The sequence below is a fragment of the Cervus elaphus genome, chromosome 5 (genome assembly GCF_910594005.1).
Source record: "Cervus elaphus chromosome 5, mCerEla1.1, whole genome shotgun sequence".
Lineage (NCBI taxonomy): Eukaryota > Metazoa > Chordata > Mammalia > Artiodactyla > Cervidae > Cervus > Cervus elaphus.
Window position 1 is genome coordinate 100,377,669 of NC_057819.1, and position 18,970 is coordinate 100,396,638.

General features: G+C 46.1%; 1 protein-coding gene and 1 long non-coding RNA gene across 2 annotated transcripts in view; one reads left to right on the forward strand and one right to left on the reverse strand.

Annotated features, from left to right (window-relative positions):
- The window catches only part of LOC122694706, an 8,429-nt gene extending 6,273 nt beyond the window's left edge, over positions 1 to 2,156 (forward strand). Inside the window, exon 3 of the long non-coding RNA XR_006341224.1 lies at positions 1,920 to 2,156. This is a non-coding gene — a long non-coding RNA (uncharacterized LOC122694706). The remainder of the gene's footprint in view (positions 1 to 1,919) is intronic.
- The window catches only part of CTC1 (CST telomere replication complex component 1), a 19,014-nt gene extending 1,493 nt beyond the window's left edge, over positions 1 to 17,521 (reverse strand). Inside the window, exons 1-19 of the mRNA XM_043903781.1 lie at positions 17,395 to 17,521; positions 14,083 to 14,246; positions 11,275 to 11,512; positions 10,916 to 11,124; positions 8,762 to 8,906; positions 6,618 to 6,908; positions 6,377 to 6,505; positions 5,624 to 5,856; positions 5,327 to 5,504; positions 5,031 to 5,231; positions 4,389 to 4,515; positions 3,652 to 3,766; positions 3,187 to 3,514; positions 3,019 to 3,108; positions 2,578 to 2,771; positions 1,441 to 1,502; positions 1,173 to 1,347; positions 802 to 879; positions 1 to 72 (exon numbers count right to left, since the gene is read on the reverse strand). The exon at positions 1 to 72 is cut by the window's left edge and continues 73 nt beyond it. Coding sequence (XP_043759716.1) covers positions 1 to 72; positions 802 to 879; positions 1,173 to 1,347; positions 1,441 to 1,502; positions 2,578 to 2,771; positions 3,019 to 3,108; positions 3,187 to 3,514; positions 3,652 to 3,766; positions 4,389 to 4,515; positions 5,031 to 5,231; positions 5,327 to 5,504; positions 5,624 to 5,856; positions 6,377 to 6,505; positions 6,618 to 6,908; positions 8,762 to 8,906; positions 10,916 to 11,124; positions 11,275 to 11,512; positions 14,083 to 14,246; positions 17,395 to 17,496 — 3,131 coding nt within the window. The 5' untranslated portion in view covers positions 17,497 to 17,521. The remainder of the gene's footprint in view (positions 73 to 801; positions 880 to 1,172; positions 1,348 to 1,440; positions 1,503 to 2,577; positions 2,772 to 3,018; positions 3,109 to 3,186; positions 3,515 to 3,651; positions 3,767 to 4,388; positions 4,516 to 5,030; positions 5,232 to 5,326; positions 5,505 to 5,623; positions 5,857 to 6,376; positions 6,506 to 6,617; positions 6,909 to 8,761; positions 8,907 to 10,915; positions 11,125 to 11,274; positions 11,513 to 14,082; positions 14,247 to 17,394) is intronic.
- Between the last annotated feature and the right edge of the window lie 1,449 nt (positions 17,522 to 18,970).

Below are 18,970 nucleotides of genomic sequence, written 5' to 3' on the forward strand. Positions count from 1 at the left end.
GAAGCAGTGGCCCGAAATGGGGCCTTGTCACCTTGCAGAAGTTCGGCCAGGTAGATGTGGGGCAGGGGGGCACTAAAGAGAGAAGGGGGGTTCAAGAAACAGCCAACAGAGTTCTAAAAGCAGTCTGTCTGGAAGGACTCAGCAGGTGTGAGGACAGGGACAGTGGTGGCTTCTGTGCTCTCTGGAAGCCCCAGGGCCTCTCCTTTCTTTTTTATTTTTTAAATTCTCTAAGTATGAAAACACATTTACAGGAGATATGGCAAATACAGAGCAAAGTTACATATAGGTCCACTATATACTACAATTTTTTTAAGTAGATAAATTTTTTTTGTTGGAGTTTCAATATCAAAATCTCAAAAATTAATAGAATGGACAGAAAAGTAGAAGGACATAGTAGACTTGAAATGCTCTATGAACCAATTCAACATAATTAAGATTTATACAATTTTTACACAATAGCAGGATACAAATGCAAGTTCCCCAGGGCCCCCATTTATTTTGATTCTTGATCTCTGATTGTCATCGATTATTTCTCAGGCTTGAAAAACCAAGATATTAGCCAGGAAACATATTTATATTTGGGATTGAAAACCCTTTAAAATCCCGGAACGCTAAATCTTCCTGAGTAGAATGATATGTATGGACATTTTTTCATTTGAAGCAGAGGAAATCCTTCTGACTACATACATTTTACTAGGAGGGGAGAAGCCTGGAGTTACGGGGAAAATTCCAGAGCCTGGAACAGGTGTGAGGTTCAGATGTAAGGCTGTGAGGTTTGGAGATGGGCTTTGGGCCGCTGACCTGACTGTGGTATCCGGGGGGAAATGCAGGACCTGCACATAGGTCGACGACCGGAAGTAACAGTAAACATTGTGGGACCTGCAGGTGCAGGGGGGAGAGAGAGGAGGAGGAGAAAGAAGTCAGTCTGAGGTAGGAGCTGGGACCGTGTCACAGGCCGAGCCACTCCCCCTGAGGGCACCATCAGCACAGAGGGCAGAGGAAGGGAAGGGCTGGTCTGGAACATATCGCAGGGGAAAAGGGCATACATGGCAGAGAAACACAGCAGACCTAACAGCAAAGAGAAGCTGTCATCGCCACACAGGTAGGTGCAAGCATTCAAGAGAAGCTCATCAGGAGGGAGGAGAGGCCAGGCCATCGACACAGGTCTTCACCTGGAAACTCTTTTCTCCAGCTGGTGAAAGTAGACTCGGGCTCCGGGAAGAAGTCCCAGTGGGGGCGGCAAGTGTGGGTCTTCAATATACACATCCAGGTGAGGGGGGAATTTGTAGTCGGCAGTCTCCAGAGCTACAGTGAGCTTCACACACCGTTTCACAGCCCCAGAAGTCCCTACAGTAGGAATGGGGAGGGGTTAGTGGTCCCTTTCAGGACCACCTCTCCACCACTCTATTTCTTACCCTTTACCCAAACAGATGTTATTACCAGGCTTCATCCAGAGATGTGACACAATCTCAGCTGAAAAAGACACCAAGGAATCTGCAAAACTGGAGGGTCAGAGAAACAGTGAGAATGGAGTCAGATCCCAAGACAGAAAGGAGTTATAGTAGCTGCTGAATTTTACCTATGAGGTCCTGGAAAGCCTTGAAGTGTCTCAAACCAAATACTAAAAGTAACAGGGCTTACGGGAAAAACAGGGTTGTAGCAGATCACTACACACACACACACAAACCAAAACCCAATCCAGCTTTGTACCCAGAGGCCTCATCAAAAAATACCCCAGCAAAGGTGAATCTCCACTTGCATTTACACCTAGAATCTCAGTCAGCCCATCATTCTCAGCTTTATACACTGGGGCCCATGCCCCCTCCTTCAAATCATAGGTCCTTGAAAACTTGTACGTCTAGGGAAGTTTTGTAAAAGTTACACGTATAATCTGACATGGTGTCTGTTTGTTTACACAGGGGGAAGTATCTCTGCAGCGTCTTCAACTGCACTGCAGCTGCCCCCAGAAAAGCTTACACGAGGAAAGTAAAGCTGTTCCTGAAGCTATAAGCCAGTCAATTCTTGCACTAAAGGAAGGTCCTTCTCTAAAGATTTTCAGCTTTTGTCCTTGCTTTTGTTCTTTTTTAAATTAATTAATTTATTTATTTTACTTTACAACATTGTATTGGTTTTGCCATACACTGACTTGAATCTGCCATGGGTGTACATGTGTTCCCCATCCTGAACCCCCCTCCCACCTCCCTCCCCATCCCTTCCCTCTGGGTCATCCCAGTGCACCAGCCCCGAGCATCCAGTATCATGCATCGAACCTGGACTGGCGATTCATTGTTTGTTTCCTATATTTCCTTTGCTAAGCTTTGTTCTCAATTGTGAGAAAGCCTGCTCATGATAATGTCAGTGACATGCTGAGCCGGGGCGGGGGTGGTGGTGGCGGCGGCAGCAGTGGTAATCAGGTATGAAACACAGCTTCTATCTTACACCGCCATCCCTCCTCTAGGAGCTAAATCACATTCACAAAATACACACTGTAGCAGGGGACAGACAATTCATCCGACACAACCACGGCAGAGGAAGAGAGAGCAGCCAAGCGAGCTAGAGAAGCTGGTGGACATTTACTTGCCACTGAGCAGGTCAGTCAGTGAAGATTCAGGCAGTGTTGGGCAGATACCCAGCACCTCTGGGATATCCTGGGAGCTCGCAAGTTCCACAGTCCATTCATCCTGGACAGTGAGGCAGGATGCACAGCCAGCCAGCTCCAGAGGACGCTGTGACATGCAGGATGAACCACCCTCCTCGAACAACATCAATGTCTGCCAGGAAATGGAGACATGACCATCTCCGAGTGTGTCCTGGTCTGGAGAGAAGTTCCTCATAAACTATGACCCAATTTTGTTTCCTCTCTGGAGCCTAACAAAGGAAGTGGTCTAGACACAGGCAGGCCTTCAATTTGATCTACATCCACCCTTCTTCCAGGAGACCTAGAACTTCCTTTCCAGACCCCAAGCCAAAATACCCTTCCCCTTTCTGGGGAAGGGTGTGGTGAAGTGGGGCACTCACAGGAGGGCCAGAAGCCACGAGCCGGTACACGTGCCCTGGGTGTAAGAACTCAAACCAGCGGACTGAAGAGCCGAGGAACAGAAGGAGGACCTGATGGGGAGAGCAGGGTCCCTCAGACGAGAGCTGGGGCTCAGGAGGTCAGGTCAGAGGTCCCAGGCCCCAGTTTACCTTCTGATCTGAGTTTTCATCTTCCTTGGGTTCAGGTGGGCCCCATGCAGTTCCCTCCTTCCTCTGGGTTCCCCCAAGCCAGCTCCCTAAGACATGGAAACTGAGGGTGGGCTGGGGCACCTCTGAACTGGCACTTGGGGGCACAGAGAAGTTCCTCTTCATCAGTGCCTCCTTGTGGGACAGCAAGAACAGCCGGCTCTGTTCTACATGGGGACCCTCTGGAGGGGAAGGCTCTGTCCGAGGAGGTATGGAGGAGGTGGCTGAGTGAAGGACGGGTCTGGGCACAGACAAGATCAGGGCATCAGCCAGAAGAAACTGCACATAGACTCTGTTGGGAGAGACAAGGAAGAGGTTTCTTAGCGATGCAGGCACTGTGCCCCAGTGTTCCACCCCGTGCATGGAGACTTCCCCTTCCACTTCCCTGGTGGTGGGATCCAGAGGACAACCACCACCCTAAGGACCTACCTGGCCTGCTTCTTCTGGATGAAATCTGTGGTGCTCAGCTCCTTCCAGGAAGGGAAGCTGCTTCTGACATTCCTTTCTATGACCAACTGGAATCTCTCTGCCCGCACCAGGCAACCTGAGAGGAAGACAGTTTTCTATTTTGGCAAGAGGAGAAGACTGTGGGCTGGGCAGAGAAGCAGCCCACCTCACAGGTCTCATGCTCAATCCAGGCAGGAGCTGCATGCCTCACACAACGTGAAGGCCCAGGCCTGATCCCTACCTTGGAGGAGTGGTACCTCCAAGGTAGAAACTGTTCCATCAGCACAGCCAACCCCACCCCTGGCCCCCTAGGTTAAGAGGCCTGATTCTTTCTCATAAATCCCTAAAACACCTGTTCTGAGGTCTGAGAAGCTTTCCTCTCCAGGGTTTCCCTGGCTACAAGCCTCAATAACTCCAAGTAAGACCATTCCTTTTCCAGACTAGGGATGTGAGAAATGGAAGCTGTCATCCTGGTGTGTCTGTGAGGAGTTACAGAGGGAGAAATGAATGTTGGGAATTGTGATTCTGGCCGGGAACCCCTGGCTCCTTTACACCACCTGCCCATACCAGCCTCCTAAACCACTCCCCAGACTTGTTGATCAACATAAGCCACTTAAGCATCTCTACTGAATCCTGGCAGAAGGTCTCTCCCACACTCCCCAGTTCAGAGACCCTCTTTCCTACTCCCATCATCTTCTCGCCACCATTGAACTCCAAACCTATGAGCCTGGGGTCAGTGATGGGCTGCAAGGGCTGGGCCAGGAGTAGGCAGGACAGGGAACCACTCCGGTCCCGAAGTTGCAGACACCCTTTACGAGATGAAGGCACCAGGACCCCAAGTAGTACCTGCAAGGACATGAAGGCCTAGGCATCAAGTTTCACTAAACAAATACACAAAGCATCTACCATGTGCCAGGCATAGTGTAAACTGTTAGAGCTACAAAATGAACCACAAAGACATGATCTCAGAGCTTAAAGAATTTATCCTGAAGTGGGGTAGAAAGATTGGGGGAAATGCACCTGTATTCACACATTTAGCAGCCGAAGGGAAAGTTTACAGATCGAGGTAAGAGCTAGGAGACCATGGAGGACAAGACAACAGGGGGTTTGGGTTTGACTTTATACACTCTGGGAAAAACAAGAGAAGGATTTAAATAAATTAAGAGTTTTGTAAACCATGTTACATTTTACCCCACCCATTTCTAGTCACTGCAAGGGAGTGGACTAGAGGGGTCGAGGAAGAGACAGAGTGGTCTACTAAGAAGGCTAGTGCCATCAAAACGACAAGAAAGGACTATGGCAGTGGTAGTGGAAATGGCAAACAGAGGAAGTCCCCGGACCCCTGCTGGAGCCACACTCACCGGGGCAGGGTGGAATGCAGAAGGCAGCAGACACTGCCAGGACCAGGCCAGGCGCTGATTGAGTTGCCAACTGGGCAAATGAGAAGCCTCTGGGAGGGGAAGAAGGGTCTTAGGATCAAAGGAGGCCCAGGCCCTGCGCTTCGCTTCCTCTTTCAGAACAGCCAAAGTAGGGAAAAAGCAGGGGGTCTGCAGCTGGGTGTACTGTCCGAGAGACAAGACATCAGGTTACGTGTCCCCTGTGCCCGGGTGTCCCTCAGGGTGTTAGATCTGCCACCCATACCCCAACATCCTCAGACCTTCTGGAGTGGACAGTGATGGGGCTCTTCAAGGATCTCGCTGTGTGTGTTCCGACCAGGGCAGCCAGGTGGAATGAGAACCTCCAAGATCGGGGCCAGGATCTGTAGTCCCAGGCCAGGGTCCCCAGGTGACGAATACTTCAGGAACTGGTGGTATCTCAGCACGTGAGGACACAGCCTTGGCCACGGAGAGAAGCAGAGTCACTTCCCCCAGAGACTCTTCCAGAATATGGCTTCCCTGAGATGAAGTGGCCCACCCCTCACCACCTCCCCAGCCCCAATCCGCGTCCTCCTCACTTGCCGGCCAGATCCTTCAGGGCCTTGGTGGCCCACAGGTAGACGGGAAGTCCTAACTGGTGCTCCCATACCAGCTGCTCATACAGGGAGCCCTGGGGAACTTGGTAGGACAACTGAGTCTCGGGCACCTGGTGAGAGAAGCCCCGAAGCAGAACAGGGCCACGAAGGCAGGGGGCTAATATGGGTCTTCTCGTCCCCCCGCCCACTGACTGCAGGAGGTGAACATCCTGGAGCTGTGGAGGCAGAAGAGATGAAAAAGCAACTCAGTGGTCCCAGACAGAGGAAATGCAGTTTGCCACTGCCTGGGTCATACGAAACACACAGTTTCTCCTTTACAGGTTACTTCCCTCCAGCTCTGTCTTGCTTTCATCATGACCCACTCCCCTGTGGTAAATAAGCCTTCATCTCCCAGGAGCCACACTCAGCCTTTCTGTGGGCCAGAGAGCTCACTGGGCTGCCTGAGATCATCCTGGCCCCACACCTGTGCTTCAGCTCCAGCATCTCCTCCTCCATTGAGAAGGTCCTTCTAGAAAGGAGATGCTCTGGACCCACCTGCTCCTCCCAGGGCCCTAATCTCCACTCCTGATCTGAGCTCTCGTCCAAATCATTATTAACAAAAGCACCTCGCACTCCAACGCATTTATTATTTTTATAATTTTGTTGTAGGGGTGTCGACCTGCTCCAAAAAAAAAAGACCAACCCATAAAGGTAAGAGAGTCTCTCTTTGTCACCAGCCCTGACCCCCTCACATACCTCCAGACGGACTCCTGGTCGTACCACCCGCCTAAGGCCATGGAACTGCTGGTAGGCGAGGCAGAGCTCCAGCTTCCTGTCCAGCTCATAGAGGCCCGCAGGCTGATTCAGCGTGTCAGTGACCATCCCCTGCAAAGAGGCCGAAGGGCCAGGTGATCCCCAGGCCCTTCCTCTTTGGAGACCCCACAATTCCTGCCCCCCCCCCCGCCCCCCGGCTCAGGAACCTCTCCCTCATGCGCACCGTGTAGGATAAGAGTATGGAGTCCCGGACAAGACAGTCTGGACTTGGACCCTTCTTATCCTGGGGGCAGCTGGGCTGGGGCAGTGATTGGGGGTCAGCCTCCAAGGGGGCTCCGGCCAACTCGATTTCCAGCTCTCGCACACATTCTGGTTTCAGCGGCAACAGCTGGGAGGAGGGGCTGGTCATCCACACCCGGTAACGGTGACCAGGGAGCTTGGACACTCGCAGTTCTGTTAGCACGTAGGCTCTACCAGGACAGAGGGTTCGGTGCCACACCAGCTGGGCAGGGACCTGGCTTGTGCAGAAGCAGGTGACACAATACGTGAGAGGCTTCCCACGTCCTGTCCCTCTGCAGGAGCTCCTTCCCAGCACCATGTCACCTCAAGGACTGGCTCCTCGAGAGCCTTTCCTTACCTCTTTTTTTTTCCTCTTCCTTACTTCTTTATCTTTCCTGTTTGCCAATTAAATCTTAAGCCTCAGAACTCTCAGGATCTCTCCCCTCTCATAGGAGATGGCAAACGTTTCCTAATCCCTCCCCCAAGGCACACACCATCTGTACAGCCTCCAAAATATATAAATATTTCATTCAGACAATTTTGCCCTTGCATTTCCCCTATCCCACTCCGCATACAGACCAGCCATGCAAAAAACTTTCACTTATTTAATCAATATGAACATGGTACGTGTGTATCCAGTATGGGGACAGATGTTAAGGGAAATAACATAGACTGTTCTCTCTTCTCCAAGATATATCAAACCACTGGGAAACATAGACACAAAACCCAAGTAATAACATGGAGCCATATATGATCAAATGGCAAAAACAACACAAATTTGTAAGGTTTCAGAGAAAGAAAAGAGGTCAGGATGGGCTGGGATGATCAGGAAGGCCAAGTGACAGAAGCTGAACTTGCCAGGGTCCTGAAGGCCATCTCTGGTTTGCTGAAGTGGAGAGGAGAGAGGAAGGTGTTTCAAGCAAGAAAAAACAATATAGAAATGTTCAGAACTCAGAATGAGCAAGGCAAGGAAAACACTGGCCAGGACAGAGGAGGAATGTTCTTGGGGGTGGCGGGAGACAAAATGGAAGAGCCAAGATGAAGAAAAAAATCCAGCAATAACATGCTGAAGACTTTTAATCAATCGCAAAGGGAGAATCATCCAAGTAGGAAAATAAATAAACCCCAGAAGGTATCATGTGGAATGCACAAGGGGCCAACAAGGAGTTATTGAAGAAATTTAAGCAAAAGGGAAAAACTTACATAGAGAAGACCATTAATAAATATAACCATCTTTTAGGGCATGTTCCTCCCAGAGCACAACTGCCATTCTCAGGGGCTTCGAAACACAACTGATGAGTCTGGATACCTGAATTTCACAGTCCCAAGTGCTCAGCTTCACAGACCCTCATTTCTGCTTGAAAACACCAACCAGACCTCAACGTCACCACTCATAACTAAGACCTCACGGAAGTTTACTGCTTATGCAAAACCAGTAGTTTACGATGGTTTAACTGAACACAGGGATTTACATATACACACTGCTATGCATAAAACAGGTAGCTAATGAGAACTTACTATACAGCTCAGGGAACTCTACTCAGTGCTCTGTGGTGACCTAAATGAGAAGGAAATCCAAACAAGAGGTGACCTATGTATACATATAGCTGACTCACACTGATGTACAGCAGAGACTAACACAATATTGTAAAACTATACTCAATAAAAATTAATTAAAAAAAATAAAATCATATCAGTTGATGTAAGAAGACAACAGTAAGTACCAAGTTTTTTTTTTAAAAGAACATGTTAAAAAAAAAAGAACATGTTATTCCATGTTTTAATGGTGTTCAGATAAATACTTTTCTTGGTCATTCTTCTGGGGGAAAACAGGTGATTCTGGCAGTTTTTCAAAATGGGACACACAATACAGAAGCTTTCTCCTTGAATGAGCTACAGAGCGGGGAAGTCTTCTCCCTATCTTCTATGCATAGGGAAGGTACCACCTGGACTCTTCCCTCAACTGCACTGTTCTAGAAACAAGTCTCTGAAGCCATCCTCCTTTCCCACATGGTTTCTCCTATGATGCTATCTTTCCTGTTAGGAGCCCGTACAGCCTTCTCATACCTCCACACTCCTGAACCTCACCTGCACAATGACAGACACCTGGCTGCCACCTGGGGAGGATCCACCAAGAAACAGGACAAAGTAAGCTTTCTTCCGACTTTGCACCAGAGCACTGAATCGAATTAGATCCCCAGCAAGGTTTGGCTGCACATTTCTGTGCTTACTTCTAAAAAAGGTAGAGAGAAGAGCAGTCATTTTTTTATCTCTCCCTCTTTTTTTCCCCCTTACAAATGCCTTCCTTTCCACCACAATCTCAGTTCAGTTTATTTAGTCACTCAGTCATGTCCAACTCCTTGCGACCCCATGGACTGCAGCATGCCAGGCCTCCCTGTCCATCACCAACTCCCGGAGTTTACTCAAACTCACGTCCATTGAGTTGGTGATGCCATCCAACCATCTCATCCTCTTTCGTCCCCTTCTCTTCCTGCCTTCAATCTTTCCCAGCATCAGGGTCTTTTCAAATGAATCAGCTCTTCACATCAGGTGGCCAAAGTATTGGAGTTTCAGCTTCAGCATCAGTCCTTCCAATGAATATGCAGGACTGATTTCCTTTAGGATGGACTGGTTGGATCTCCTTGCAGTCCAAGGGACTCTCAAGAATCTTCTCCAACACCACAGTTCAAAAGCATCAATTCTTCGGTGCCCAGCTTTCTTTATAGTCCAACTCTCATATCCATACATGACCACTGGAAAAACCATAGCCTTGACTAGACGGACCTTTGTTGGCAAAGTAATGTCCCTGCTTTTTAATATGCTAGCTTGATCATAACTTTTCTTTCAAGGAGTAAGCGTCGTTTTATTCCATGGCTGCAGTCACCATCTACAGTGATTTTGGAGTCCAAAAAAATAAAGTCTGCCACTGTTTCCACTGTTTCTCCACCTATTTGCCATGAAGTGATGGGACCAGTGCTGCCATGTTCTTAGTTTTTTGAATGTTGAGCTTTAAGCCAACTTTTTCACTCTCTTCTTTCACGTTCATCAAGAAGCTCTTTAGTTCTTCACTTTCTGCCATAAGGGTGGTGTCATCTGCATATCTAAGGTTATTGATATTTCTCCCAGCAATCTTGATTCCAGCTTGTGCTTCATCCAGCCCAGTGTTTCTCATGATGTACTCTGCATATAAGTTAAATAAGCAGGGTGACAGTATACAGCCTTGACATACTCCTTTTCCTATTTGGAACCAGTCTGTTGTTCCACGTACAGTTCTAACTGTTGCTTCCTCACCTGCATACAGATTTCTCAAGAGGCAGGTCAGGTGATCTGGTATTCCCATCTCTAGAATAATTTTTCAGTTTATTGTGATCCACACAATCAAAGGCTTTGGCATAGTCAATAAAGCAGAAATAGATGTTTTTCTGGAACTCTCTTGCTTTTTCGATGATCCAGCGATGTTGGCAATTTCATCTCTGGTTCCTCTGCCTTTTCTAAAAATAGCTTGAACATCTGGAAGTTCACAGTTCATGTACTGTTGAAGCCTGGCTTGGAGAATTTTGAGCATTACTTTACTAGTGTGTGAGATGAGTGCAATTGTGTGGTAGTTTGAGCATTCTTTGGCATTGCCTTTCTTAGGGATTGGAATGAAAACTGACCTTTTCCAGTCCTGTGGCCACTGCTGAGGTTTCCAAACTTGTTGGCATATTGAGTGCAGCACTTTCACAGCATCATCTTTTAGGATTTGAAATAGCTCAACTGGAATTCCATCACTTCCACTAGCTTTGTTTGTAGTGATGTTTCCAAAGGCTCACTTGACTTCACATTCCAGGATGTCTGGCTCTAGGTGAGTGATCATACCATCATGATTATCTGGGTCGTGAAGATCTTTTTTGTACAGTTCTTCTGTGTATTCTTAATATCTTTTGCTTCTACTAGGTCCATACCATTTCTGTCCTTTATTGAGTCCATCTTTGCATGAAATGTTCCCTTGGTATCTCTAATTTTCTTGAAGAGAAATAGGGATGTAAAATTTCCATAGCCCAAAGCCATTATTCTAAAAGCCTCCTTCAAATTCTACCTGCCCTTAGATTAGGCACGCTTCCCTTGAAGAATCCTGCATCGTTTCCCCGATTTGGAACATTCCATCTATATTACTTTCTATGCCTTTCTTTCCCTCCTTCCACTGATCCACTGTCCTCCCAGTTTTACAATGCTCCCTCCTCCCTTGGATGGAAGAAGTACCTGTGCCTGAGCAGGCGGGAAGCCATCTCTGGGTAGACAACAGGGATGGGGGTGAGAGGGCCAGGACTGATGGTCAAAGGAAATACTGGCACGGGAGTACCCCAGAGCTCCACGTGCCCCTCTCCTGGGGACTTCATCAGAGGAGGCAGGTAACTCCAGCTGGGGAACAGAAAGAGATGGCCCAACCAAGAAAGGTCCAGATCTATGAGCTAGAAAAGACCAAAGGCAAGGATTAATCAGGATCCTGGCACCCAATCCATCCTGCTTCATCTTTGTTCTCTCAGAGACTTACTTGTCTTGCTCCCTAGACACCATTCTTATTAGGATCTGAGGCATCTGACCACCCCCTTCCTACTCACCTCACAGTCCAGGGCACCAGTGTTGTCTTTTATATAGAGGCTTCCATTCCTGCACTCTTGTTCCAAGTTCCCTGATAGGTCTGTTAGTGTCCCTAAGAGTAACAGTCGTTCCCGGGGCAGGGGGACCCCACGTGGTCCAGCCTCTTGGGCCCAAGCCTGGTACACAGTACTGCTCCAGGACAAGTGGCTGCAGCATGGGAGACGCTGGTGGGTCCTGAGGTCCTTTACTGAGACGAAGCTGCAGAGTGAAGAGAACAGAGGTTCTGTATAGCTATGTCCACGCCTAGGAATTATCCTCACCCTCCACAAATCCCCCAAGATCCTGAGGAAAGATCAATGGGGAACGTGGACTAAGACAGTTTGTTTGATTGATTAAAGGAAAAAAATTGGGAGTGAGGGCCTAAGAAAATGAGGAGGAGGTCTGGGTCCAAAGACTGGGTGGTACCTAGGGAAGGCAAGAAGAAATTGTGCTGAATGAGATCCTGAACAAGATAGCGCCACAGACAGAGAAATGGAGTGGGAATGTAAGAGCGGCCTGAGGGGATGAGCATGTGGGGAAAACGCTTTAGAGACAACACAAACTGCTCCCTTGACAGCATCTCAGCTCTCAGCTTCCACAGAGAACTCCAGTAGAGACACTAAGACATCTGCCTAATGGCTCAACCTCATTGGCCCCAATCAGGTTCCTTTCCTAATCTAGAATATTACAGCACTGGAGACTGGCTGGGAGGTTGAGGCTGACAGGGAAGTTGGTATCAGGGGTTCCCAGCTTTCAAGAGATGTTTGAGACCAGCCATTCTCAGGCAAAGTGCTGCAACACTGCTGAGTCAGTATCCATTGTGAGGTATCTCACAGAGAATGTAATACAATTTATCAAAGTTGTGACAGTCACACTTTTGTAATACCATTATTCCACTCACATTCCCATGGTTTTTTTTTTTTTCCCAGTGGAAGAGAAACAGGATGAGGTTACAAAACATAACAATTTATTCTCTTTGTTGCGCTCAGGAACATAATCCCCATGTGAGTGCTAAAGATTAGAAATGCTATTTTAGATGGTCTACTTCCCTTCTGCATTGGCCTCATTCTTTCCCAGTGACTTCAGAGCAAATAAAAGGCAAATCAGACACTAATATGCGGTGTGCCCCTGCTATGCACATATTATATTGGGTCCATTCATGCTCAATATTGCATTGAATCTTCACCAAAAACCCCTGGAAACACCACCAATGAAGAAATTTAGAGGTTCAGATACACAGTAGTGTAGGTGGCAAAGCCAGGCATGTCTCATTCAGTATTTCTATCTTTCCCTACTTTTCTATAAAAGCCTAAAACAGGCGGCTAGAGGGAACTGTTCCTTCACCCAAAACAGCTGCAAGACAAAAAATAGTAAGGACAGGGTCACTCTTCATAGATTCTTCAGGGTCCTGTCCTCCAACTTTCAAGGCCTGCCATGGGACCTGACATACAGCAAGCACGCACTCAATGAAGGGAAATGGGAAAATGAAAACTTTTCCTGTCAAATAATAAATTATTTTACCTGTCAAATAATTTTTACTTTATCCTCATCCACCATCTTCTACATATTGTGCTATCTACTCTACATTTATCTTGAAGAATAACAAGAAATTTTAAAAGGTTGCAAATTTCCTAAAAATTGCTGATTTGCCACTTTTCAATGATTCTTTCTGATTTTCAATTATTGGGAAACAACAAATTAAATAAACCTAAACAGATTTCTACCTTTTTTAAAAAAGAAAAAACAGTGATATGTATATTCACTTGACAGAATACCATACAGCAGTTAAAAATATGACCTAAAGCTATCAATGTGAATAAATCAGAAGGTTAAGCATAAACAGCAAACTGCAAAAGATACATAAAGTACTGGACCATTTACACAAAGTCTGAATTTATGTAAAACCACTATATATTGCTTAGGGATAGATGCACGTATAGAAAAAAAAAAAAAAAAAGATAGTCACAAGAATTCTCCCATATTCCAGATAGTGGTTACTTTTATGAAGAGATAAACAGGTTTCTTTTTGGAGGACTTTTCAGAGCCTTTAACATGTTAATGAGCCTCATGACTCTCCTAGAGAAGATTATCACATCCAGTGTCTCTCAAGCATGTTTGGCATGGAACCCTTTTCCTGTGGTACTTTATTAACATTGCCTAAAACAGTTTAGGAAATGGTGCCTGCATGTGAAGTCACTTTGGTCATGTCTGACTCTTTGGGACCCTATGGACTCTATGTAGCCCACCAGGCTCCTCCATCTGCCCAGGCAAGAATACTAGAGTGGGTTGCCATGCCCTCCTCCAGGGGATCTTCCCAACCCAGGGATTGAACCCACAGCAGATTCTTTACTGCTGAACCACCAGGGAAGCCCTTAGGAAATGGTAGTGTAAAGCTTTAAAAAATAAAATAAAATAACCCAACTTCAGACCTCAAACTCTGGTCTCCCAAAACACAATGATCTGCACTTGCTGAAGTCACTGTCTATATTTTAGTTTCCTAGCACAAACAAATGAAATCTCAGCCTCTCTCTCCACTTTGAGGGTTCTTTTCCCATATTTTCTATCTTCTCAACCCCTTCCCCTTGTCTCTAAACACAAGTTGAGCCAAATAAGGAGATCAACAGTTAAAGGAAAGCAGCTTGATGGAAAAGGAGAAGGATTGGCAAAAGGAGGTTTTGTTTACACCACCTTTTCCTCACCTCAGCAAGTTTCCCTCACTCATCTCAAAAGATAAGTCCTTCATTTTCAATCCCAAATTTAACTTTCCTGTGAACCCCACCTCTTCTTACCTGTAGCTGAGGGGCAATGTTAAACCCTGACTCGTTCCCTGGGACAACCAGGTAGTCTTCACACAGTCAATGACCAGCTGAGTCAACTGAACATCAGGCTCCTTGCCAGGTGGACACAGGGTCTCTTGGATGAAGGCCTGGGCAACCTCAAGCCAGGCTTGCTCCTGAGGAAAGTAAAGCTAGTTAAAACACCTTCCTGACTATCCTGCCTACCAAGGAAATTTGGGAAAGAATAAAGGAATAGATTACAGGAAAAAAGCTAAGAGGGAATGTAAATGAATAGGTAAAGTAAAGGAGTTTAGAGGTTGAAGAAACCTTAGAAGTCTTAGTTCAGACAATCAGCTTAGACAACTGGCCATCCAGCTTTGGCCTTGCCTCTTTAGCAAAACCGTACCAATCCTTAAAGCACTCAACTAGAATAAATATTCCTTGTGAAGTCTTCTCTGAGCATCTCCGGCAGAATCCTGCTCCCTCCTTGGGGCTCCCACAGTACCTTGCACATGCCTCTATTAAGAGCAGTGATCAGCAGTGGCAGCCCATTTTATATGGGGTCTGATTCTAGTTCTTTTTTTTTTTTTTTTTTTTTACCCTCTGGCCATGCTGAATGGCTTGTAAGACACCAGGGATTGAATCCAGGCCCTGTGCAGTGAAAGCACCGAATCCTAACCACTGGGACCACCAGAAAAATCTCAGGGGTCTGATTCTAAAGCCAGCAAGTGGAACAAGACTGGTCAAAAGTCACCCTCAGAATCTGCTTGCCAAACAGGGGACACAGCTTCAATCCCTGGTCTGGGGAGATTCCACATGCCTCAGGGCAACTAAGCCTTCCAGCTGCAACTACAGAAGCCCTTGCACCTAGAGCCTGAGCTCCACAAGAGAAGCCACAGCAATGAGAAGCCCATGCATCACAATGAAGAATACCACCCACTCGACACAACTAAAGAAAGCCCTGGTGCAGCAAGGAAGACCCAGAGCAGCCAAAAACAAATAAATGAAAAATTAAAAAATAAAATAAAATAAAGGTTTTGTTGCTACGTTAACTTTAAAAAAATAAAGTCACCTTCAAAAAAAAATCCTTTAAATTACTCATAAACTATAGTACATAGTACTGTACAGTAACATGTATACGGAAATGTGCTTAACAGACATTACATAAAAGAACATAATATAATTTTTCATCATTCCCCCCTCTTTTTTTTTTTCTAATTTTTATTAATCCCCTCTCTTTTTTCAGTGAAGTGCAGACATCTGAGGTCCTATAAACATATAAGATACAATTCCCCTGGAATTGTTTCCTGTTCTAGTAATCTAGTAGACTTTAACCTTGTAGCTAAGACGTGGGTTTCCTAAAAAGGACAGGAACCATCTTTGTGTATGTGCCAGATTTTGTTGCCTCTGTATATAGATAACTCTAGGGGAGGGGATCAGTCTGGCATACTCTCAGTGCTAAGCAGGTTTATTTAACAATTCCGACAGAGTTCAACAATACTTAGGGGTAGGACCCTTATCCCTCTTGATCCCCGGTGATAATCTCAAACCGTTACAGCTTTATCCCTATTCCTCCAATGTTCTTCTACGGTCAGTCCTCCATATTCAGTTAACCTTTGTGTGCTGTGTTCAGTTGCGTCGGACTCTTTGTGACCCCATGGACTGTAGCTCACCAGGCTCCTCTGTCTGTGGGATTTCCCAGCAAGAATACTGGAGTAGGTTGCCACTTGCTGATCCAGGGGGTCTTCCTGACCCAGGAATCAAACCTGTGTCTCCTGTATAGGCAGACAGATTCTTTACCATTGAACCACCTGGGAAGCCCCTTGTTAGCCTTTAAGCTTGAAAAACCAGCATTCAAGTTCTAGATGACTTCAGGGTCCTTGTGAACAGTGCTATTACTGACTTCACCTTCACCCCACCTCAGTCACTCTCGTTCATGGTCAGGGTTCTCAAAACTGGACCAAGTCATCACTCAGAACTGCCCACCAACATAATCACAGCCCAGACTCCCACATTTTTTGTCTTCTTCTCTTGGTCTTCTCTTTTAGCTCCCATTCCTGAGGACCTATGTGTTTCTTCAAGTGGTACTGCTGCCTCATAATCACCAAAGTTTTGCTTAAAATGCAGTTGATTTTTAGGTGGTTCCATCTACTGACTCAGAGTCCAGGAGTGGGTGGGGTAGGGTGGGGAGGTTGGCAACAGAGTGTATATTGAATTTGGGTCTCCTGTAGGGAAAGGAAGAAGTGAAAGAGAACATCCATATTTCAAGGTAGAACTGTTGGGTTGAGGATATTTGCAAAGCTAGTGAACATTGTAAGAGGGGTGGATTTTGTGCAAAGTTCAATGTTGGGTATGTGGGCTGGCCAGGAGGAGAATCTGGTAGGTAGATGGATATAACTGGGCTCAGGAGAGAGATCTCAACTAAAGTAAAGAATTGGGGTTAAAACTGGCACCTGTCACTGGCTATTAAAGCCATCCAGTCAGTGGATGAGGTCGAGAAAGTATTAACCTGGGAAGTTTACTTAATTTAGATTCTATCTCCTCAATATCTTTTTAATGTCTTCAGGTTTGGAACCTCAACATTGCTGCGTGGTCGGGGGTCACCACCACCTCTTACTACATATAAACCACAGCCTTTTAACTGATACTCTCTAGTCCACTCTCTACGCTCCTACCTAAGGAAACAAAAATGAAACTTTCGCTTAAAACGTTCTTTTAAACACTCTTTCGCTTAAAACGCTTCAATAACTCCCAGTTATCCTCAGGTTGAAGTCACTGCCTACCAAGACTAACAAGACTGTCAGCTCTGACGCCTCCACCAAACACCCAATTGAACTTTTTGAGTTTTTCAAAGACACTGCTCTATTTCTAGCCTTTGAACAGGTTTTTGCTTGCGCCTTGAAACCTCTTTTATCACTTTTGTTTTGTTTTGTTTTTTAACCCTGCTAACTCCTACACGCACTTCGGGTCTCAGACGCTTTTCCGGATTATCGGTTACCCATTTTCTGTATAGTTACGTCAGGGGTCTCCCCCAGGAACTCACAGGCCCACAGGTAGCCGTTAGTCTGATCTTGGCTTCCCATTGGGCTTGAAGCCTAAACAGTGGACAGAGACGTATTTAATGCTCACAGACGGCGCCGAAAGCGTGATCGAATATATACGCAGAACCAGTGAAAGTGGCGGGACGAACAGCGTCACAGTCCCCCCTCCCCCGGGAGAGGCCAGCGACGTCAGGGAGGCAAAGAGGCAAGGAGGAGGTTGCAGGGGAAAAAAGAAAATCTGGAACAACAGAAAAAGAGACGAGGGACAGAGAACAGCACTCACAGAGTCAGGAGCCTCAGCCCGGCAGGCCGCCATGATGCGCCCGCGCCTCCGCCCCCTGACCAGCGCGCGGAGACTTGTAGGAGGGCTGGCTCGTGACGTCATCGGCGGGCGCGCCCCTGGCTCCACCTCCGACTCCTCCCCATTCAGCCTCAGTACCGCTCTGCTCTACTCCCGTTCCTGTCCCCCTTCTCTGGCATACCTAGTCTCTTCCCCAGTGATACCTTGTCTGGCATCTCTGGGATGAGGGAGTTTAGGTGCGCAAATACAACCGGCCTGGCTGATACCGCATCTCGCTGATCCTGTCAAGCAGAGGAAGTGTTTCCTCCTTAATGCAGCCAGAGCACATCATTCATTACTTTTTTTTTTTTTAACTGTCAGTCTCCATGTTCTAGAATTAAGCTCCATGACAGCAAAGATTTTTATTTGCTTTCTTCACTGCTATACCCCCAAAGTCTAGAATAGTGCTGACACATAGTTGCATGAATTCTGTGCACTCTGCCTATTAAGCCATGGGTTGATTGGTTGGTTGACTAGGAAGAGAAGAGGCTTTCATTACTAAATCCACAAAAATTTATCAGGTTCTTGTTTGACAAGTACTGTTCTAGGCAGCAAATACAAAGAAAAATAGACTAGATTAAAACTTCTAGGTACTCATAGTCAAATGGGGGAAATAGTAAAGTAAAATGTGTAGAACATGAGTTATAGGTAATGTGGAATGCAGGGGTGTCCCTTTTATATAGTGAAAGCCTTACTGAAGCAATGATTTTTCTATTTAAAAAAATTGAGAGAAGTGAAGGATTCATAAGATGGGGATTACAGAGAAAGAATGGACAGGTGAAACAATAAAGGCTTTGTGGTGGAAAGAAATGCAAGAAGTCAGTGAGGCTGGAGGGAAGGAGGGGAAATTAAAGGTACGAAGTGAAAGAGGAGCATCAAAGTCCATTGTATACTTGCAGCAGCTTCAGATCGTTTTTAGAGCAAGATAGAATACACATTTATTGTAAATAACTTGGCACCACAATGTATAACTAGTTCATGCAATAAGGAATAGTTAGCTTGTATTGAATGAAGTTGAATTAGGGGGTACCATAACTTGTAGAATTAAAATTTCTTTAAATTTAATTGTATTTTTTATTGAAGTATATTTTATTTACGATGTTAGTGCCAAGTTATTTATAAGGTAAATATATGTTTGCAATTATTTCCCATTATTACATCAGAGATATGTCCCTTCCCGTTTCACCAAAAGAACAGGAGTGAGAGATTCCTCCAGAGGAGGTGAAACCTCTCTTGCACTCCACTCCAACCACATTGACTCCCTAATTAGAACACCAGTCAGAGCCTAGTCAAAATCCCAAACCTAATCATTCCTAATGCATTCAGTATTTCTCAGATCTAGAAGACCCCCCTCTATTTACCCAGTCCATGAAGATGTGCTCTATATCCTGCAATTTACTTTTGATAGTTCATAAAAAGGAGAGTTGAGCTTAGTCTACAGTGATCAGACAAAGTTGAACTGGATCCACGATCACTCTCATTGGTATGACTTAAATGTTAGGTTAATAGCTTAATCTGG